Below are 22,982 nucleotides of genomic sequence, written 5' to 3' on the forward strand. Positions count from 1 at the left end.
CATCAAGATGCTGCTATATTGGAGCCATCATTATTTCATCAATGTAGTGAATAATACGCTACTTATATGGCTCTGAAGACTCCAAATGAGGGAAAGGAGTTTATGAAGACAAAGAAAGAGGATGTAATTTGGAAAAACATATACTGAGAAAGGAATGGGTGTTATTATGTCAGGACACAGAGCAGGGTGGATGTAGCAAATACAAATCCAGGAATAAAAAAATACTGCCTTCTGAAAGAATAAAACAAGAGATTTTTTAATTTTTTTTTTTGGGGGGGGGGGGAGGGGAGGGGTGTTTTGTTTATTTTGTTTTTTCTTTTTGTACCTTTATTCAATTTCAAAGTCTCCATTACAGATTCTTCTGTCTTCAGACAGATGGACAGAAAGATACATATTTTGGTTCTGTTCTAGAAAGTTCTATAACCTGAGATCTCTTATTCACAATGGATTTTTTTTTCCTCTCGTTTCCCAAGGCATCTTTGAGATGGGTATCAATAAATATCAGACAGTAACCAGCTAAACAGTCTGTTACCTACTTCGTTCATCAGTTGGTGAAAAATATGAACAAACTACATACAACAGTGCCAGCAGAAGAAAATATCATTTATTTCACTGTGACAGATAAATGTGCACTGCTAAATGTAGATTTTACACAGCTTTTGGTTTCTGAGTTCATACGACTCATTTCCATTGCTTCTCAGTGGCTCTTTCTCATCTCCCATGTCATTGTCTTTCATCTGTGGAAAATAGGCAGGAGAAGCTTTGCATTCATAGTGCCTGTCAAGAGACTTCAGGTGGATCAACATATGAAGAGTGTAGGCAAGAACCAGCAGCAGAATGAGCGACATAACCAATCCCATAAGTATTGCTGGAGAGAAAAAGGACGCACAGTCTTTTGCATAGCCAAAGTGTCCTTCTTGAATGTTAAAACCTTGAATCTACAAAGAGATCAAAAGGGCTCATGTTAAATAAAATAATTGCATCTTAGCTACAAACAAATTTATAGATTTGCTTCTGATGGCAGTAAGAATTTTTAATTTAACACCTGCATATTGCAAAATTGTATTAGTGCCAGCTGGAGTTAACGTTCAGTTTATCCAGGTAAGTCTTCTAGAAACTGCCAGCTATTCTAATCTCCATCACTCTGCAGCCCAAAGGATTTGCACCTGTGTTTTCAACAAAGTCTTCAATGATCACTCTTAATAGTCCTGTAATACTTAATTCTAAGTGTAGTAACTCTCAAGTTAATGGGTTCACATCCAGCATCATTTGTTGAGACTTTCCAGAGTCTCTGTTTCAAACGGCATAAAATCCAGTGTGGCAAACAAAAATATTTTCAATTGCCTATCCTAATACTGTATTTTTCTCACCAGATCCAAGTGTACGGTATATGTTAGCAAACCAGCTAAACCACAGGAAGTTGCACTCAACTTATGGCTAATACCAGTAAGTCTGCCTTGCGGCTTCAGTTCTAATATGAAGTTTACCACATTGGCATTCAGGGAATTGATTGACCACTCCACTAAATCAGTCCATGGGCATATATCACATGGTGAAGAAAGGGGATCACCTTTCCCCCTCAATCCTCTTCTCAGCTCTTCATGCCCTGTTACTTAGGTATCTAAAAGCAACACATCCCAGTCCAGTCATCTCAGGCTCCCTTACTGTCAAACACAGAAAAAAAGGCACTTTCAGAAGATGATTAACCTCATCCTAAAATAAGGACTTAAGATGAGTCAGAGGAATTATCCACAGGCTTAAAGGCAGGTTGAGGTGACTATAATCAGGGCACAAGGTTAAAATCACTAGGCATCGAAGGCTAAGTGAAATGAGCCCCATACCTGGTGACTTATGCTGTTATTGATGCTGGGTTTAAGAGCCCAGTTCAGAGAGATAGAACACCAAAAGTTAAATTCACTCCCCACACCAAGGGGAAATCCAGGCAAAAGACTAGAGTATCTATAAAGCCCTTCTTTTCCTTTGATAGGAAGGTTAGGTATAATAATTGAAGTCTTCATTTATATTTCAAGTTCCATGGAGATCCTGTAAGCTGTATGGAAGGTCATCATTTTTTCTTGGCAGAAAATTTCCCACCAATCTACCTATGGGATCCACTTGGCTTATTTCCATTACCTGGAAATCAATAAAAGTGACTTCCCAAAGCTTTGAAAGATCATTTGCAGAGCTGGGTATGAGAAGTGCATCGTATCTCTGCAAGCTGCTCACATGTTCACAGTGGTAGGAGTAACTTGCTGGTGCGCATATTCTAGTTGCATTAAACGTCGCTTGTATGGAATGGTTGTAAAGAAGCTGCAGTCTGTGTAAGCTGAACAGGTTCTGAACAGACAGCTGGTAATAGCTGGTTGTTAATAAGAATCTGAAATATTGTATAGGAAGAAAAATGAGAAGTCTGACTAACAGTTGCACTATCAAATTCACAAATTGAACAACCTTATTAGACTGTGTATATATATATTTCATGTATATATATGTATAAATGTATCACTATAAAGCTCTAGCTCCTTCTATTGAGTGTGGAAAGTGATTTGAGGTTCTTGCTTGGGCAGCTGAAAGAGTTACTTAGCTGCTTTCCCTCACAGTGAGAAGAAATATGAAGTTTCTATCACGTTATTTTGCTTACACAAGTTCTGAAACAAACTCCTTGAGCAACTGCATAACAATGCACATTAACATGTGATTATCTAATATTTTCTTTATCATATAAACTTACCGAATAACAAGTCCCTTTAGATTGCCAATGTCACCAAAGTTCAGAGAAAGCCTAGGTCAAAAAACAAGTATCGTGAGGCTAGATAAAAACTTCAGAGATCTTGAAAGCAGCACAAAAGGTGAAGCATAGTTACAGATGGAGCCTTTCGCTCAGTATACTTTTTAAGTCAATGAGAGAAAAACTGAAAGGATTAAATCTTCCACCTGTGAATTCCAGTAGTTCACCTTTTGATGTGAATGAGGCCTAGACTATCCAGAAAGAACAGAACTGCATGTTCAGCTTTCAACACAACTCGATCCTGCTGCTTCCAGCATTGGCTAACAATTAGGTTCATTTGATCTGGTTCTCTTTCTCAAGCCATGGCATTTATCTCAAATCATGCATCACCTCTGCATATCACTAGAAACTGTTAAGAGGCACATTATTCTCATCTTTTTAAATAACAGAGCACGAAAAAATGCAGATGACATTCGATTTCAGATTTCACAGATGCGCATCACTAGAGCCCTTTCTACAGAAACATCTTTAGATGCAGGGGCAAAATGCTGTATAGGAGCTAAAGGAAACTGCTGGGTTTGGTCATGTTATTTTTACTGTTGTGTGTCATTACATATTTAAACATGTTTATGGAGTAGACCCAACGCTCATGTTCAGCACATGCCCAGAGGTACCCACTTTCTAATTTTTAGAGTCTTACCTACCAGAATGCAATCAATGACATGGTATTACACATGAAGCCAGCCAGCACGCTATGTGGAGGGAGAGAAGTTGTCAGGTACATGACAAAGGAAATAAAAATAAGTACATGACTTTCTATTATAGCCATGGGATTGGAGAATTTTGAATCCAGTTAGGTTAATACATAGCTCTCCCTCAGGCTTAGCATGAGCAAAGCTGCTAAATGCTGCTCATCCTGAAGAAAATCATAACAGACTACGCTGCAGAGTTCAGAGGTTTGAAGACTCTTCAGGTCACATGCAAACCTCTAGTGAATTGACTCTTTGGCTTCAGCAGCTCTTGGCACTACTGATACATGGGGCCACCTGTTTCTAAATACACATCTGTGTCTTGTACCAATGGTTTACATTACTGCTGGCATACATCCTGTGAGGAGATAAGTAGTCACGTGCAGCCAGACCCTAAGACCCCATATTCAGCATCAGATCCGTCACTCCATCTCCTAAGCACCTATGTAAACCAGCCAGTAACAGCAAAAATGATTTGTGAAAAGAACTGACTGTAAGAGATGAAGGCAACTATGTGTGTCTGCGTGTCCCATGAAAGACTGGTCTGAGAATATATAACCCATGCTGCCCTGCTGCCCGCAATGTCAGGACATTGTAGGAAGGAGCTTGCCCATGGGGCTCTATGCCATATAATACAATGTCTGTTAACCTTCAGTATGTATTTACTAGACTTATTATCTGTACTAGTTTCCTTGGCAGAGTACAATGCCACCTTACACTGCATTGTCTTCACTGCAGTTTGACTCTCCAACATCCACTGTTGCATGGACACCAAAAGTCTTCTCTGTCAAATCCAGCTGCGTGTGGTTTTCAAACTTAATCATGATTCTCTTGGCCCAGAACAGAATGCAGGGGATGCCATTAACCGTGACGTTGAGAGGGCTGTAATAGCTGTGGGTGGCTGCTTTTTCCCACTGTCCTTTCCTGCTCAAGTTGTAGCTGACAACCTGAATTGACCACATAAAAGATCAGTATCAGAAGATGCATATTTCAGTAGTTACTCTCCATCCTACCAATATAATAAATAAATGAGGCCAGCACTTTGAGAGCATCTGTGGAGCCAGTTCTCAGCTGCACTAGCAATAAACTGAGAAAACAGAGAAATCTCTGGCTAACCTCTTCCCACCACAAGAATGCCACTCTACAGACCTCGAGCTCCAGCACAACTGCCAGAGAGCCAGCAGAAGTTACATTTATTACTAGGGTAGTATCACTGGCGTAAAACACATTCTTATCATGCTCCCATCTCACCCAGCACACCTACAGCTGTCAAATATAAAAAGCGAAGCAAAGCCAGAATCATAAGGTGCTTACCTCAGCAGAGGACTCTCTACAACACCTGGAAAAATTATCTCAACACACTAAAGAGGTCTCAGCTTGGGCCAAGGACACAGCCTAGCATGCAGAAAGCACACTGGGCAGCTGTCCAGATGAAAGAAAATATCCAAGTCTACACCTATTTGCACAGAGTTTGGCTCCTAATGGCTGTAAAATTGGGAAAATGCCTGCTGCAGAAAACAACACTCAAAAAACCAGTCATTTGCAAGATTAAAACCTGGGGATTGCAGTTTCTATGTTATCTGTAGACACTAGAGAAATACTATTTCTTCTAAGCCACATTTCAAAGACAAAGGAGGCCAATCTGGCTGTCAGACAACATATTTTGAGACAGTGAGTTAGGGCTTAGAAAGGACTTCAAAATTTAACCATTTCCATACTTCAAAATAAGCTTTCCAGACACCAGCTTTTTTCCATCTACATATATGTCCTACCCAAATCTGATAACATATAAAATGTCTGCATGTCATATGATTAAGCAAGTACAAATCATGCACAAACAAGAGATGTACTCTCAGTCTCAATAATAAACAGCATCTTACCAGGCTTCAAGAGGCAAGTAGTTAAGCCCCAAAGCTTTGTCTTGATTTCAAGAGAGATTTCTTTTTGTGTTCAGTTTAGGGAATCATGTCTCCCCGCTCAGACCCTGAATGACCCCTTTACGTGTGGCACAAGACTGCTTTATGATTAAATTAGGAAGTACTTACAGCAACAAGCTGAAAGCAAGGTAAGATCATGCACGGCCAGAAAATATGATGAAACATTGACTATGACTATCATTTGTATAAATGATAAAACTGTCTTCTTAGAAGTACAGATGAGACAGACTTGACCAGTAGATTATTTACATGAGATTGCATCACTTACAGGGTTTTTGGTCAGGAAGCCTTTTGTGCTCTGTTTCTGACAAGACCTACTGGCTGGACTCAGGAAAAACTCCCACTAAATTCAAACAATCTGCAGCTTTGCTTCATCTGTTCTTTCAGTACCAAGTGATATAAGCAAAATACTGGCCACAGCAACCAAATGGCATTATACAGAATATGTATGACAGGATTTGGTTCCTTCAGTAAGATCCTGTGCCCAAACCCACTGCCACTCAGCACCAGCAACACCAACTGAAGTCTCAGATGGCTTCTCCAAAAAGCAGATGTCTTGTACACCAGGCTGTGATTCAGCACCATATCACAATGACTGGAACAGTTTTGTTGGCTATTTCTTGTAAACAATGCATTATTTAATTCAATAATGTAAATTAAACTAATGTGCTATGAAAAAAAGTTTACAGATCCAGCCCTTCAAACATTACCTGTGTAACTGACATTTGATTTACATTAAGTTTTGGCTTCACACCACCACCATAATGGCGACCTGCGGAAGAAAATGTGTTATTACCATACAAAAAAAAAAAAAAAATCCAATCATTTGTAAAAGCATAATTTTTCAGGTTCCTATGCAAATAATAATTACACCTGTACAAAAATGTGCATTTCAGAACACCTGATTCTGTTGTGGAAAATATGTGGATTGGTGCTTCAACACATGCATCTTCTAGTTTACTTGTACAATAGGATTCCTCTTCTTTTCATTGATCATATTGCCACCCATACTGGGAAGAACTTCAGTGCCCAGAAATGACAGGATTCTGCCTATATATGTATTTATTCATCCCAAATACACTTTACAAAAGCTTCTTCTTTCTTCTCACAGCCAACTATTGACAAAGGGTGTGTATTGAACTACATGGCCAAAGCGTGTTAATTATGGCTGGGAACTTCTTTCCCTGCACTGGCCAGAGACAAGAAACTGACAAATAACCTGATAGCCCGACCTGATAGCCCAACCTGATAGTTCATAGATGACACTTCATTTCATGGACACTCTCACTGCTCCATCCTTCAAACATTTAACTGTTTTCATTTGGTTAAAAAAATAAACAAACAAACAAAATAATAACTTCTTTCTTCTACTTTCTTCTCACTGTATCTGAGAGTCAGTCAGTAACTTACTATTTTAACCAGGCAACACTTTAAAGAGTATTTTTTAAAAATGCATAGGCTTTAACAAAACATCTGTCAGGAAAGTCACTAATGCCAATAGAAGCAACATCTGGGAATGAAGATCTTTTACAGCCACACTAGCAGAACCAGTATCTAGGCATTGAGCACACTCAAAGCCTTACCCTTTCTTTGCGGAGAATCTTGATCTGAAAACACATGTGAACTGGAAGAGAGGAGAAAAACATTAATTGTACAGCATCTGTATTTAAAGTATGCAGCAAGTTTACTGGGGAAAGCTCCTGTTCAATAAAATATTCAAAACATAACTCAGATCCTTGGCTGGTGAATGTCAGAAGAATAGGACAAATTAATCCAAAAGCCAGTGCACCCAGGATAAAAATGCCTCATTTTCAGAAACCCCTAAGGTGGATCAGCCCTGACAGGCATTCCAAATCCCTACCATATTGACTAAAGGCTTCATTACCCCTCTTGTACTATTCATGGGACATCAGCTTTGGGTGAAAGACTGAACCAGTTCCAGCCCACAAGCAGGGGAACACAAGGACAGTGCTGCACCATCCTCAGCTCCCAGTGAGGATCAGAAGCAACACATTGAATTCTTCCAGGACAGAGCAAATGCACTGGGTTAGTATGCCTTCATCCCAGATTTACAGCCATCTCAAGACAGCTCCTGAATGGTTCATAGCAATCCCAAATCCCATGAAGCTGCAAGATGGGGCAGAAAGGATGCACACCTCAAGTGACAACTGCAGGCTCATTAAATTTTCAGCCTTTGATATTCTTTGGTATAACTTCTAAGTCTGCAACTCATTTATGATCTGCTTTCCTGAACTAGAGAATCAAGCCCAGCAGATTCATATAAATCACCCAAAGACCTACAAGATCAAAATCCCAAGAAACAAGGTTCTCCCTTAGGACCACACTCTACTCCCTGAGTTCAGGAACACTTCCAGCCCTCTACAGTGGACTATCTACTGATCTGATGACACATGTTCACTTCTCAAGTCTGCCCTCAGCATTCCCTAGCAGGTGAACACACCAGCACTCACAGCTGATGATCATCCCACAGAGACTCTATAGACCGTGCTACACACAGTGCCTTCTAGGTCAAAAGCAATGGTGGGGCCAGACCTGCCTCACAGCTGCTTCACATGGAAGCACACCTCCCTCTTCTTTCCTTGTTTCTTACCACCTTTCCAACCTACCACAGAAGCAAAATACATGCAAAGTCATACATAAAGCTCAAATACTTCAAAAGTTATACACCAGCATATAAAAACTAGGAATAAAAGCAGCTTTCAGCAATCATGCGTAAAGTGTACCATAAGGTATTTGAAGTGAAGAGTCAAGCCTTGGCCTTGCTGCGGAGCCCTTGCAAAGCTGAGTGAACCCACTAACATGGATCTGTGTTACCCACTAGCATGTCCTGACGGAGTTATCCCATCCTAATTTCCAATGTGGCATCCTTAATGGCAGATTAATATGAGTCTGAACAATGTAACACTACCAAAGGAGAAATGTGGGATGGTTCAGAGCCTATACTGCTTGCTGCCATGCCGTTGCAGTTTGATCACACTGAACGTGTGCTCCAGATTTGTAGGATCCCCAAAGACTCGATACCAAACACAACGTAAACAATCAAATGCTCTAGTCTATTCATTGAGTTATTAGTGCAAAGCAAATATATATAGAATCACAGAATAGTGAGGGTTGGAAAGGACCTTAAGATCATCTAGTTCCAAACCCCTGCTGTGGGCAGGGACACCTCACACTAAACCATGTCACACAAGGCTCTGTCCAGCCTGGCCTTGAATGCTGCCAGGGATGGAGCACTCACAACCTCCCTGGGCAACCTGTTCCAGTGCCTCACCACCCTCACAGGAAAGAACTTCTTCCTTATATCCAATCTAAAGTTCCCCTGTTTAAGGTTGAGCCTGTTACCCCTTGTCCTATTACTACAGTCCCTAGTGAAGAGTCCCTCTCCAGCACCCTTGTAGGCCCCCTTCAGATACTGGAAGGCTGCTATGAGGTCTCCAAGCAGCCTTCTCTTCTCCAGGCTGAACAGCCCCAACTTCCTCAGCCTGTCTTCATACAGGAGGTGCTCCCGTCCCCTGATCACCCTCGTGGCCCTCCTCTGCAGCTGTTCAGTTCCATGTCCTTTTTATGTTGAGGACACCAGAACTGCACACAATACTCCAGGTGAGGTCTTACAAGAGCAGAGTAGAGGGGCAGGATCACCTCCTTCAACCTGTTGGTCACACTCCTTTTGATGCAGCCCAAGATACAGTTGGCTTTCTGGGCTGCGAGAGGACACTGAAGCCACCTCATGTTCATTTTCTCGTCGACCAACACCCCCAAGTCCTTCTCCACAGGTCTGCTCTGAAGCTCATCCCAGTGTTTTATTCTGCACACTGCAGTATGGTGATTTCTGAACTGGAGTGATGGGCTATAAGCTTTAAATTATGCACATGGGGAGGCGCTAGAAGTATAATGAAGCATAATGCCATGGTTTAAGCCCAGCCGGTAACTCAGAACCACGCAGCCGCTCGCTCACTCCCCCCCTCACCCCCTTGCTCCCAGAGGGATGGGGAGGAGAACAGTCCAGTAACTAAGGTATGACACAAACCACTACTGCTACCACCAATAATAATAAGGGAAATAACAAGGGAGGAGAATATAAAACTAAATGGGGAAAAGAAACAATAAACACAAGCGTTGCACAATACCATTGCTTGCCACCTGCTGACCAATACCCAGCCAAACCCGAGTAGTGATATGGGCCTTCTAGGTAACTCCCCCACCACCAAACTCTGGCCCTCAAGGTCTTGAAGTCATGTAGTATGGTTTTTGATTACTTGAACTGTTGTTGAAAGCAATCACTGATTTGTATATCATTCAGCAACATAAAATGGATGTGTTCAGATCTGTGGTCTTCTTGGAAGGTGCACCCTAAATGTAACTGAAGTTAGTATAACTAAATAATTCACCTTTATTTCCTTGTGACATGCCTCATATTTGTAGCTATTATCATGAAAAAATACTCCAAAATTGCCTTTTCCAGCCTGAAGCCACAACTATCATGAAGAATGACTATAAAACAAAAATAAGACTCAGTCAAATAACACAGCCTGTGTTCCTAATCATTAAGCAGCCTAAGAGAAGGTTTGGTCCATTTTGGCTGTGTCTTTTGTAACCTATCTGTCCAAATGAGGACTATTTTACCTGTTCTGAAGGCTGCTCACTGTTGATGTGAGACCTTCAAGTGGATTGGAGATCTCAGCCCATCACTAACCTTGCTGCCCAAGGGGCAGTCAGAGAAAGTGAGACCCGCTCTTAAAGTGCATAGCCTCCTTGAAGTAACTGGGATTTAACAGTTCCAGCTAAGGAGAAGGTTGGTCTTGCTCTCTGTAAATAAAACTGCCAGACTGCTTTTAAATAGTATTACCAACATTGAACTTTTAAAGATCTTTTTATGATTCTTTCAGCTCAGATCACAGTCACTGCTGTGGTGCTGTAGAGCCTAGCTGTCTTTTTGTGCTGCGTTATGTTTTCTCTGCAGCCTGTCCGCTGCTTTATTGCCCTGGCTGCTGAAGGGACTGAGCAGCCTTCCAATGGTCTGGAGCAAAGCTGCTCATCAGACCTGTGTTTGGCAGCAAAGTGAGAAGCCGGAGCACAGATTCCACTCCACTTTCATCTGTTGTGCCTTCTGGGTCTGAGAAGTTTGCGAGGGACACAGGAGATCTATTTGTGGCTACAAGGAGTGTCTGCGGAAGGGCAATCTCACCTGAGAGACACTGATTGGAACCTGCTGCCCTTTTAAACTTCAAGTGTAAACAAGATTGCAGGTGAAATAACGGGCTCTGCTGAGGCTGACAACCTTGCTGTGGGTTTCAGGCAGGCCACATTGCGTCAGTGATAATAGATAATGGTCTGTGGTGAAACACACAGAAATAGAAAAGTACTGTTTGGCACGGGCTGTGGGAACATAACCTTGAAAACAGGGGATTAACACTGCCTTCAGCAAAAGGGAGTCTTTTACCAGCTGCATCAAAAGGAGCGTGATCAGCAGGTCGAAGGAGGTGATCCTGCCCCTCTACTCTGCTCTCGTGAGACCTCACCTGGAGTATTGTGTGCAGTTCTGGTGTCCTCAACATAAAAAGGACATGGAACTGAACAACTGCAGAGGAGGGCCACGAGGGTGATCAGGGGACTGGAGCACCTCCTGTATGAAGACAAGCTGAGAAAGTTGGGGCTGTTCAGCCTGGAGAAGAGAAGGCTGCGTGGAGACCTCATAGCAGCCTTCCAGTATCTGAACGGGGCCTATAGGGATGCTGGGGAGGGACCCTTAGAGACTGTAGTGACAGGACAAGGGGTAACGGGTTCAACCTTAAACAGGGGATGTTTACATTAGATAGAAGGAAGAACTTCTTTCCTGTTAGGGTGGTGAGGGACTGGAACAGGTTGCCCAGGGAAGCTGTGAGTGCTCCATCCCTGGCAGCGTTCAAGGCCAGGCTGGACAGAGCCTTGAGTGACATGGTTTAGCGTGAGGTGTCCCTGCCCATGGCAGGGGGTTTGGAACTAGATGATCTTAAGGTCCTTTCCAACCCTAACTATTCTATGATTCTATGAGAGGAAGCTGGTGTAAAATCGTGTAATTCATTTCATTCCCTACTGGACTTCACAGAATTACAGACTGGTTTGGGTTGGAAGGGACCTTAAAGCTCATCCAGTTCCAATCCCCTGCCATGGGCAGGGACACCTTCCACTAAACCAGGTTGCTCCAAGCCCTGTCCAACCTGGCCGTGAACACTGCCAGGGATGAGGCAGCCACAGCTTCTCTGGGCAACCTGTGCTAGTGCCTCAGCACCCTCACAGGGAAGAACTTCTGCCTAAGAGCTCATCTCAGTCTCCCTTCTTCATGTTTAAAGCCATGAAGACTTTATACTGCTCTGGGAAGAGGAAGGGTTATGTTTGTTTTCCTGATTGTCTATTAAAAAAAAAAAAAAAAAAAATCTTTACTTAGTTTTCCATCTGGAATAAGGCCAATACCATGGTTATGCCAATTAAATCACCTTGAGGAATGCTAACTGATAGGCAACATCAAGCCTTCAGGAGAGCATACGATGTATATGTGAGGTATAACTCATTGTGAATGCCCTTGTGGGGTTACATCCTGAGCAGAACGGTTATAACCGGCATCCACAAAGCCCACGAGTGCAGGTGGGAGGCTCGTGACAATGCAGTGTGTCTCCTCCACATCTGTAGTGGTTTAAGCCCAGCCAGTAACTCAGAACCATGCAGCTTCTCACTCACTTTCCCCCTTCTTCCTCCCCCTGTTCCTGGAGGGATGGGGAGGAGAACGGAAAAAATGTAACTCCCACAGGTTGAGATAAGAACAGTCCAGTAACTAAGGTGTAACACAAACCACTACTGCTGCCACCAATAATAATAATGATATGGGAAATAACAAGGGAAGAGAATACAACCGCTCACGACCTGCCAACTGATACCCAGCCTGACCCGAGCAGTGATCTAGCCCTTCTGGATGACTGCCCTCAGTTTATATATTGGGCATGATGTGCTGTGGTATGGAATACCTCTTTGGCTAGTCTGGGTCAGGTGTCCTGACTCTGCTTCCCCTGGCTTCTCCTCCTCCCTGGCAGAGCATGAGACTGAAAAGTCCTTGATCAGGGTAACCATTACTTAGCAAAAACCTAAAACACGGGTGTGTTATCACATTGTTCTCAGACTAAAGCCAAAAGACAGCACTGCACCAGGTACTAGGAAGGAGAAAAATAACAGTTACAGCTGAACCCAGGACACCAATCCATAAATAACCAGCCCAAATACACTCAGATATGTATGTTGTATGTTGAATTTAACCTTCCAAGAATGTCAGGAACCCACCATGAAATTGGATTAGCCCTAATACAAAGCAGTTGGATGACTAATCACTATATAAACCCCAATTAAATAAGATTATAAGTATAAATAAGTGCAAATTCCCTCTTATCAGATGACATTATCCATCTACATAACACAAACAAGTCTGCCTTGTTTGCCTGTAAAAGTTCATGTGGGCTCCAGCCCTTGAAGACTTGCACGTGAGCAGTCTTTAGTCCACTCAGATGAGTAGCATGAATAATCCCGGCACTAAATAGTGATCAAGTGCACTAGATCAATGCTGGGTGCAGAGGCCACAAAGAGTTTCCATGCCAGCAGGTTAAACGAAGCCATATTCACTATCACATTCACATGCCACATTCACACTGTCTTTTACTCTTTATATTGCTGCCCTGACACACTACATCAGATGGCAGAGTGTACTCTACTGCAGTATTTCACTTACTACAGAATTATCACTTTAATACTGTCATTGTCCAGCTGCAGACTACCTCACTGGCTGCTGAACTAGTTTCACTTGATTTATGAACCATTTAATTGGAAAATAACATGCGAATCTTCAAAGGCACTATAAACAAAGTTCTGATGAAAGGTGATGAATGCTCTACCGCTTGCACTCTCTTGGATTCTGATCTGATTGCAAAAAAGTGCGATTATACCAAGACACTAACAAATCTGAAAACTAGCAGAGGAGAACAGCAAGTAAGCTATTTAAATGAAAACATATTGTAGTATTTATCAGTAACTGACTACCAGATCTCTTAATACAAGCTTAAGCAAATCACCACATATCCATCTTGCCTTAAATGCACAGATTTTACTGCCAGCTGTGATTTTCATCGGCATATTTAATCTGTGTGTTATTAGAGACTCTGGGGCACAATTCAACTAATACAGTTTAGGCTGTTTTCACTTTTGTAATGCTAGGCTCTAGAAAATCCTCTTTCCCCTGCTGTAATTTGGCCTTCCTATCTATGTATCATTACAGAATGAAATAGCATTATAAACAATGTTAAATCCAAATCTCTAGTAATTTTATAAGTTAAATACTTTTGTGAAATATTGAACTCATGCCTCAAGTATTCATTCTACACAAGAATAAGATTTTAGCACCTATCTTTCTTGGAAAGTTTTCACACCCTTGTTATTATTCTATTTATAACTCCTTTTTTACACAGTCCACTGCAAGTCAGTGTGAGAGTCATTAAAATGAAATTATATATAAGACAGACGCCCATAAAACACTAATTTTCAAACCATTTATAGTATTTTTTATAAAATTATTTTATAGTTACACTTCCAATGTACTGTATGCTTCAAAATAATTAATTTCTGTATTAGCCCCAGGTGTTTTCAAACCTGAAAATAAAGTTAAAACCATGTCCTGACATCCTAAACTGTGATCAAATCTGCTCACACACAGCACAAATTACAACATTTAAATCATGTGTTCCACTCCACCAACAGTTTGATACAGACTCAATTACTGACCTGCCATTCATTTCATCCTCAGACACCGCAAATCCCATGTACAAAACAAGCAGGAGGATCCTAAGGGCAGCGTTTCTTTCCATGGAGAAGAGACCCAGAACCACCAGACCCAGCACATCTGCTCTTCTGGTCCAGCACCCACGCTCTGTCTGGCAGCATGACGGGCAGCAGATACAGCCAATCCAGGGAGCGATTCATCACTCCATCACTGCACCGGTACCCACCAGAGAAATCGTTCATGTGCTCGTATTTGTCCTGATGCAGACACCTACTGACGGCTCCTTCCAGCTTCCTTGTGAATTCCACTTTACATGTTCTGAGCTGCTTGCTAAGGGAAAAAGAAATAAAATCAGATGGTCTCTCCAGGTTATAAAATCACACTGAAGAGCACTTCTTATCTGTACTCAAACCTAACCTTAACAAAAGGTGAAGGCTTCCAAACCACTCTGAAATTTCTCCTTCCATATATAACCAGACAAAGAATTACATGCATTTTGAAGTCTTGTAATGCTTTCAGAGTAACAGTATTACCTTCATTTTACAGAAGTCAAAGATTTGGAAGCATTCCTTTCTTCATCACTAACTCAGTTTGCATGTGACCTGCTTTCAAGCTCTAATGTTTTATACCTACAGATAACTCTAAGCAGACCACAGTTGTGAAAAGCCCACAGAATTACAGTGCCCTGGTTCGGACTGTCAGAACAAGACACCGAGGTGCATTCACACCACTGTGAATATGGCAGGTTTTGTGTGGGATGGGTCATTCTCAAGAGAGGTGGGTCACAGGCACCAGTATTCAGGTGTGCTCATATATGTATATACCTATCTATGTACACAAATACTCTCACGCCTTTCCTGCTCCCATGGCTTTCCTGCTCAGCAGCTAACGTCAGGTCTCTGATGATGTGATCACACAGTAAGCCCTGCTTCACTGACTTAGAGCTCCTGTGTGTTGCATTCCAGACATAAGATAAAGACAGGGGCTTTAGCATCATAACTATTAAAAGGGATTTACAATCTTAATTCATTTCTCCTTCAGTGACACAGAGAGTATTCACTAATCTCAATAATCTCCAAACAGCTTGTCCTTAGTAGTACTGATCCTATCCAATTTAAGGAGGAATCCAGATACTTACATGAGAATTCCAGCTTGAAAAATGAGATAAGGAAATGTAGAGACAACCAAGTGTGGGAAAATCACTCTTGTGGGGGCGGAATTAGAGAAAGCTGGGGTCTAACAGAGGTTGCAGTATTAGAGAAACCTTTTTCAGGTAAAATAAGGTTGCCACTTTCAGGACAGCTGGAATGCATGGAATCTGCTCCACCACGGTTCCCCGGGCCATGCAACCTGCTATCCCAGCGGAGCAATGGAGGGTGGAGCGGAGTGGAGACACCGCGGCCAGGCTCTGTTGTACTCCCTGCAGGACTGGGAACCTGATGGTACCGTGCAGGTGACAAGCCACATAGCAGCTGTCAAATGAGAAATACAGGAGAAGATGTCCATTGCTGAGCCAACAACTGTGGCTAAATCACTTCTCTTGGGGGAGCCTTGCTCATTATAATCTCGTTACAATACTAACTCACACCTCCAACCCAGAGTTACCGCCTCCAAGGTACGACCATCCCTGGCTGAGCATGCGCTTTGTATTTTTTATTGGCTGTACCTTTAAATGAGAAGCGAGAGATTTTTACACCAATCAATAATAAAAGAATGTATGACTGGAGTCACCCAAGCTCCACCTGAGAGCTTAGAAAAGTATAAAAGTGAATGAGAGAGAAGGGCAGATAGAGAAGACTCCATCCTAACTTCTGGGATCACTCGATGGTCTGAACCTGTCTTCTCCCCCATAGGGAGGCCTATTGGGTAAGAATTTCATCTTATGCGCACTATCTAGTAACTCATGCCAGATCATATTGTAAATCACTTCAAGCTTGTTTTTGCAGAAAGTCCCTATCACTGGCAATCACAAACCTTATTTTCTTACAATTTTATATTAAAAAATAAAAATTAGTTTTTATTATTAATAAATAATAGAAATTATCTATATATAATATATAATAAAATATATAGGTTATTAAATAAATTTATATTGACAAATAAAATTATTAATAAATTGATTAAAAAAAACATTAATTTGATATTAATAAAAAGTGTTATTCCATAAACTGTCAGTGTCAGTCCTTCATGGACACCAGCAGCGGCTGGCAGTGGATAACACATTCAGATAAAGTGGGAAGACCTGCTGAGGGGTCCCGCTTATGCTGCTGGTGTCTTTACCTGAACAAGTCAGTCACATTGCTCTCCAATCCAGCAGGATGGTTTGGTGAAGGATCCTGTCATGGTTACCCAGACGGTAACTCAGAACCACGCAGCTGCTTGCTCACTCCCCCGTGATCCCCTTGCTCCCAGAGGGATGGGGAGGAGAACAGTCCAGTAACTAAGGTATGACACAAACCACTACTGCTACCACCAATAATAATAATGATAAGGGAAATAACAAGGGAAGAGAATACAACCGCTCACCACCCGCCGACTGACTCCAAGCCCACTGATACCCAGTTCGACCTGAGTAGCAATCTGGGCCTTCCAGCTAACTCCCCGCAGGTGGAGTGGCTGCAGTGCCTGTTGTCAGGTTTGGTGTAGCTGCTGTGCTTGGAGTTGGAGTGCTGCATTGTCTGTTGTGGTCAGGGTTTGAGCTGTTGCTGTGCTTGTCACTGGGGCTGGTGTAGCTGCTGTGCTAAGAATTGGAGTAGCTGCGTTGTCTGTTATGGTCGGGTTTGACCAGCTGCTGTGCTTGTCACTGGGGCTGATGTAGCTGCTGTGCTTTGGGTTTGAGTAGCTGTGTTGTCTGATGCTTTGCCAGCAGATCGAGGGACATCTTTTTCCTGCTCCTTACAGAACAGGGCCCTATAGGTGTAGGACAAGCCCCAGCACATTGCAGTGAGTTGCCCCTCTCTGGTATTGCCAGGATGACAGCATACCTCATCTAAGTGTGCTAATTTTTCCGGATTACACATTTGTTCAGAAGTGAAATTCCAAACTGGCTTAAGTCTTTGCCCATACTGCCCCACACACCCTCATGACTGTCCAGCCTCAGGGAAGATCTCTTGGTAGTATTCTTAAACAGTTGTTTAACCCTAGACAAGACCTCAGTCGGACCCTGGTTAACTTTCCAGATCCGACAAGATCAGGCTTTCTAAGGGTGGTCGCACTGCAAGCAAAATACAGAGATCATATTCAGCAACAAGCTGGTTTCCAGCAAAAGGAGCAGGGTGCTTTCAAGAGCATTCAAAGGATATTCAGATCTGCTTATCACAGATACGACTAGACACACTCTGGTCAGATCTGTCATTATCTCAACCCTTCGTGCCCCACGTTCTGTGTCACAAAGAACTGTCATGGTTCAAGCCCAGCCAGTAACTCAGAACTACACAGCCTCTCACTCACTTCCTCCCTTCTCCCTTCCCCTGCTCCCAGAGGGATGGGAAAGAGAATTGGAAGAATGTAACTCCCATGGGTTGAGATAAGAACAGTCCAGTAACTAAGGTATAACGCAAAACCACTGCTGCTGCCACCAATAATGATAATGATAAGGGAAATAACAAGGGAAAAGAATACAACCGCTTACCACCCGCTGACCAATACCCAGCCAGACCTGAGCAGTGATCTGAGCCTTCCGGGTAACTGCCCCCCAGTTTATACACTGGGCATGATGTACTGTGGTATGGAATACCCCTTGGATAGTTTGGGTTAGGTGTCCTGTCTCTGCTCCCTCACAGCTTCTTGTGCCCCTCCTCACTGGCAGACCATGAGGATGAACAGTCCTTGGTCAGACTAAACATTACTGAGCAACAACTAAAAACATCGGTGTTATCAGCGCTGTTCCCAGGCTGAAAGTCAAAAACACAGCACAGCACCAGCTACTAAGAAGGAGAAAAATGACTGCTACTGCTGAACCCAGGATAGGTCCCTGTAATGGAACACCTGTTATACTCCTTGTATATACTCCAGGACTCCTTGCTGCCCCTCTGATACAGGTGTTCCTTCAGCCAAACCAGTGCTCTTGTAATTCCCTAAAGAGGAGATTTGAGCATTAGGAGACCTCAGCCACTGGTGATACATGACTGGAGATGCATGGATTTAGACATGCCTTCATTTTAGAGTACTTGCCAATCCACAAGTCATGTCAGATGGAGCACAGCCTCTAAGACAAGGCAAGTGGCCTGGGAAATTCATTCGAATAAGAATACAGTAAATATTTGCCATTTTAATGTGTGTGCTGGGCTGCACCAAACCAAGAAGTTCCACCAGGTCAAGGGTGGGGGGGGGGGGTGTGGAGGTGGATTCTCCCATCTGCTATGCTCTAGGGAAATCCCTCCTGCAGTCCTGATCCATCTCTGAGGCAACAACACAAGGGGGAAGTGGAGCGGCTGGAGGGAGTCCAGAGGAGGCCATGGAGATGCTGCAAGGCTGGAGCAGCTCTGCTCTGGAGACAGGCTGAGAGAGCTGGGCTGGTTCAGCCTGGGGAAGAGAAGGATCCTTAAGGGGAGACCTTAGAGCAGTTGCCAGCACCTGAAGAGGCTACAAGAAACCTGGAGAGGGGCTTTGGACAAGGGCCTGTAGGGACAGGACAAGGGGAATGGCTTTAACCTGACAGAGGGGAGAATGAGATGAGCTCTTCGGCAGAAGTTCTTCCCTGTGGAGGGTGGTGAGGCCCTGGCACAGTCTGCTCAGAGAAGTTATGGCTGCCCCCTCCCTGGCAGTGCTCAAGGCCAGGTTGCACAGGGCTTGGAGCAACCTGGTCTAGTGGAAGGTGTCCCTGTCTGTGGCAGGGGGTTGGAACTGGATGAGCTTTAGGATCCCTTTCAACCCAAACAAGTCTGAGATTCTGTGATTCCCTTATACTCCTTGCACCCTTCATAACAAGCCCAAAGGATGCCATCCTACCCTGAGAAATCTTCATACAGACTCCAGGCACTACTTCAAATGTTCTGGATGGAGACTGGACCAAGAATGAAGTTTCTTTCCCTGTACGTGCTCATAAACCATGCAGACGCTCTCAGGGACATGGATTAGTGGTGGACTTGGCAATCCTGGGGAAATGGCTGAACTTAACGATTTAAAGGTCCTTTCCACCCTAACTGATTCTATGATTCTGATTCCTGGTCTACCTTTAGGGACAAAAAACCCCACCAAAACAAAACAAACCAAACAAAACCCGCAGCCTCCATTACACAGTAGATCTACCACTGTGGAGGAGGTCCCAACACTGGTGTGTGTTCATTCCCCTGGAGAATGTGGCAGCCAGGGGTTCGGTGTTTTACACAGCACTTGCCTTTCAAGTGAGAGAAAGCCACAGGTTCTGAGGTACCAGACAAGACAGTCAAAGCCCTAGTTCTCTGTTTTGAATGCAAACTACTCTTTGTTGTTCTCCCTGCTGCCAGCGTCCCACAAGGGAACACTAAAGGCACCTCACACACCAGCAGACAGGGCTGCATAGGGATTGTGGTGGCCAACAGCTGCTCGGGACACTGTGTGAGTTGCTGTAGCTCACTCTCCAAGTTGAAGCTTTTGTTTCACAGCTCTGCAGGACAAGAGAAACCAGGTTCCACAGGGAGTGCCAGAGATCAGATTATACCAGGAGTTTTAAAATAAATTGTGGGATTTGGGTGGATTTATCTGCTTGGCAAACCAAAATGTTTAATTTTGGAAGCACTGATGTAACGAAATGAAACAACCTGTTCCCATGCACCAGCCTATAGCCCTCTGGAGGGCTGGTTCCTGGTCATGTCACTAATCTCTTTCACTGCAAATGGACCCACTTGGTCTTGCGTGTCACCTGCAAACATGCTGATGATGCACTCAATCCTACTATCTGTGTCACTGGTGAAGATATTAAACAGTGTTGGTCTCAGTAACAACACCTGAAGGACTTCACTTATCACTGGTCCATCCAGACACTGACCACTACCCTCTGGATGCGACCATCCAGCCAATTCCTCATCCACCGAACAGTCCATCCACCAAATCCGTATCTATTCAGATCAGACAGAAGTATGCTGGGTAGGGGCTCTGTCAAAGGCTTTACACCAGTCCAGACAGACATCTATCGTCCTTACTTTGTCCACTGACACAGTAACTCCATCACAGGAGGCCACTGGGTTGGTTAGGCAACTGTTTGGTGAAGCCAACCGCAAGCTCAGCATCCTCCGGACCTCGCGGTTCCTCAGGGCGCTGCGGCGCTGCTTCGCTCCGGCCCCGCTCCACAGCAAGGTCGGTAACGCCCAGAGCAGCCGCGGTAAAACCGGGACGAGCCTCACCCGCAGCCGCCGCCAAAATCGAGCACGCCATCGCTCCGTGGTAATGCTGGTTCGGGCCGGGTCGCCCCTCCCGCTGCCTGCGGGAATTTTCGTCAGGCGCAGCACGGGCAGTCCGCGTTGGGGCCTCGCGGCCGCACTAGTCACCGCCGCGTGGGAGCCGAAGTCTCTTTCGCGCTCGGCAGCCAAGGGGGAAGGATGGGTAAGTGAGGCAGCCGCCCTGGCCCAGGCCAGGCAGGGATGGGACCGGTCGGGCGAGGGGTCCGCGGTGGCGGCACCGCGGAGGGCCTCGCAGCGCTCTGCCTCCCTGCCCCTCGAGCTGCTGCTGGCTCCGGGCCCCGCGCCCTCTAACGCGAGGCTGTGCCGCCGCGCCGCCGCCGCCATTACTCTGCACAGCGCGGCAGGGCCTAGTGGAGGGCTGTCCCCACATAGGCAACGCTGGGTGGCCGGCCCTGGCTAGGGTTAAGCGAGGTGCGCGCTACTCAGCCCTATCCGTTGTTGTTCTGCAGGAAAGTGCCGAGGTCTCCGCACCGCCCGGAAGCTCCGCAGCCACCGCCGCGACCAGAAGTGGCACGACAAGCAGTACAAGAAGGCGCACTTGGGCACGGCGCTTAAGGCCAACCCCTTCGGCGGCGCCTCCCACGCCAAGGGCATTGTCCTGGAGAAAGTGTAAGTAGAGCGACGCAGCATCTCCCGATGTGCCCGGATAGCGAGGCCTTTTGGGGAGGATCTTCGAGAACGGCCGCTAAACTTTAACGTTTCCTGTGTAGTGACACGTTTCTATTAGCTTGTGCCCTAGATTGTAACGTGGTTTATTTGTTCCACGTGGCTGTGTTTATTTTTTACTGTAGAATCACCCACTAGTTTGGGTTGGAAAGGAGCGTAAAGCTCATCCAGTTCCAGCCCCTTATTTTGCCTCAGTTTAGGATTGGGGGGGAGGGGGGGAATTTTGTGTGTGTGCTCCTGATCTCAAAGATCCCATCCACTTGTCTTCTGGCTTTTTTTTTTTTTTCAGAATTTATAAGCTTCACTGCGACATTGCCAGGGCTCGACGATGCTTGTCTTTTTCTATTTCCCCCTCCAGATTTTTAATTACTGAATTAGTGTGTGTCTGTAGGTGATTAATTTTAAATTTTTACTTAGCTTAGGAATTGGGGTTTATAGAGTATATAAATGTATTTAATACATACTTACAAATCTAAATAATATTTTTTTAAGTACATATGCAACTTGCATTTAGTACAGATTAATGCAGTAGCTTCTGTAATGAATGTTTGCTGGTTTGTCATATGGATGCTTTGTTAATATATTTCCATGTGCTTCCATTTTAGTGGTGTAGAAGCTAAACAGCCCAACTCTGCCATCAGGAAGTGTGTTAGAGTCCAGCTGATCAAGAACGGCAAAAAAATAACTGCTTTTGTTCCTAACGATGGGTGCCTGAACTTCATTGAGGTGAGTTATTTTCCAGAAGTCTTCTATAAGAAGGCGCATGTCACAGTGAACACACAGTAAAAACGCGTAATTGACAAGATATAGTGGGTGGGTAGTGCCATGCTGCATCTTGTGCATCTTAAAAGCTGTAACTGCAGAGACAGATGAAAACACCAGAGAAGTTGTCTTGGCTTGTGTTTCCAAAACACTGAAGGGGATAATCGTCCTTAATTTATGTAAATCTGTTGACAGCCTTCAGTATTTCCACCCTTTTCTTAGGAAGTCACTCAAGTTCAATGTTACCAATTTTAGAAGGAGGCACTGGTTTGATGTTCATGGCTCTGTAACGATGCGTTTTTGATTGCAGGAGAACGATGAAGTTCTGGTTGCTGGTTTCGGCCGGAAGGGTCATGCTGTTGGTGACATTCCTGGAGTTCGCTTCAAGGTTGTCAAAGTAGCCAATGTTTCTCTCTTGGCCTTATACAAGGGCAAGAAGGAGAGACCAAGATCATAAATTGCAGTTAATTTGCCAAGAAGGTCAATAAAGCTTTTGATTGGAAAAACTTGTAGCTTATTTAAGAGTTACAGTATTTTTTAATGTTTATCTGCAAGTGGCATACCTCGAGCATTAGCATGTACTGTCTTTTTTGTTGCTGGCTGGCTTTTCCTTATGTAAGGAATGCTTTGCTGCTGAGTGAATCTTTTCAACCAGCAGGTGAGCCTTGTGTTTCCAAATTTAGCTTTGTGTTGTGTGGAGCCAACGCTGTGTGCAGGGGAGCTTCTTCTACAAAGAGAGTTACCTCTTAGAATGAAGAGGTGGTGTAGTGGCTTGTGGACTGTCTCTGAATACCAGTGCCTTCATGAAGGCTTCTTCAGCTTAGTAACTGGAGTCAAAACTGTCTTGATGACAAGATGCCTAAAAGAAATGTGGAGAGGGGCTTTGGACAAGGGCCTGTAGGAACAGGACAAGGGGGAATGGCTTTAACCTGACAGAGGGGAGAT

At 44.1% G+C, this 22,982-nt stretch overlaps 2 protein-coding genes across 2 annotated transcripts; one reads left to right on the forward strand and one right to left on the reverse strand.

Moving 5' to 3' along the window:
• Nucleotides 1-462: 462 nt before the first annotated feature.
• Nucleotides 463-14,444, reverse strand: LOC130608489 (V-type proton ATPase subunit S1-like protein). Its single transcript, XM_057426404.1, has 7 exons — nt 14,232-14,444; nt 6,998-7,038; nt 6,125-6,186; nt 4,195-4,424; nt 2,732-2,782; nt 2,134-2,377; nt 463-938 (listed from the first exon to the last, which is right to left on the reverse strand). The coding sequence occupies exons 1-7, from the start codon at nt 14,312-14,314 to the stop codon at nt 636-638; spliced, it is 1,014 nt and encodes a 337-aa protein (XP_057282387.1). The 5' UTR covers nt 14,315-14,444; the 3' UTR covers nt 463-635.
• A 6,227-nt stretch (nt 14,445-20,671) lies between these two features.
• On the forward strand, nt 20,672-22,543 carry RPS23 (ribosomal protein S23). The gene is made up of 4 exons (XM_057426403.1): nt 20,672-20,751; nt 21,059-21,218; nt 21,881-22,001; nt 22,348-22,543. Exons 1-4 carry the CDS (start codon nt 20,748-20,750, stop codon nt 22,492-22,494), a joined length of 432 nt encoding a protein of 143 aa, XP_057282386.1. The 5' UTR covers nt 20,672-20,747; the 3' UTR covers nt 22,495-22,543.
• The last annotated feature ends 439 nt before the right edge of the window (nt 22,544-22,982 follow it).

The sequence above is a fragment of the Pezoporus wallicus genome, unplaced genomic scaffold, assembly GCF_028554395.1.
Source record: "Pezoporus wallicus isolate ANWC-B61680 ecotype Strahan unplaced genomic scaffold, APGP_CSIRO_Pwel_v1 contig_4485, whole genome shotgun sequence".
NCBI lineage: Eukaryota > Metazoa > Chordata > Aves > Psittaciformes > Psittacidae > Pezoporus > Pezoporus wallicus.

Coding starts and splice junctions, on each gene's coding strand:
- LOC130608489 (XM_057426404.1), bottom strand. CDS start 14,314: ATGGAAAGAAACGCTGCCCTTAGGATCCTCCTGCTTGTTTTGTACATG. Junction 4,425..6,124: donor ATCAAATGTCAGTTACACAG/GTAATGTTTGAA, acceptor TGGTCAATTCAG/GTTGTCAGCTACAACTTGAG. Junction 2,378..2,731: donor CTAAAGGGACTTGTTATTCG/GTAAGTTTATAT, acceptor ACAATATTTCAG/ATTCTTATTAACAACCAGCT.
- RPS23 (XM_057426403.1), top strand. Junction 21,219..21,880: donor GGCATTGTCCTGGAGAAAGT/GTAAGTAGAGCG, acceptor CTTCCATTTTAG/TGGTGTAGAAGCTAAACAGC. Junction 22,002..22,347: donor GGTGCCTGAACTTCATTGAG/GTGAGTTATTTT, acceptor TTTTGATTGCAG/GAGAACGATGAAGTTCTGGT.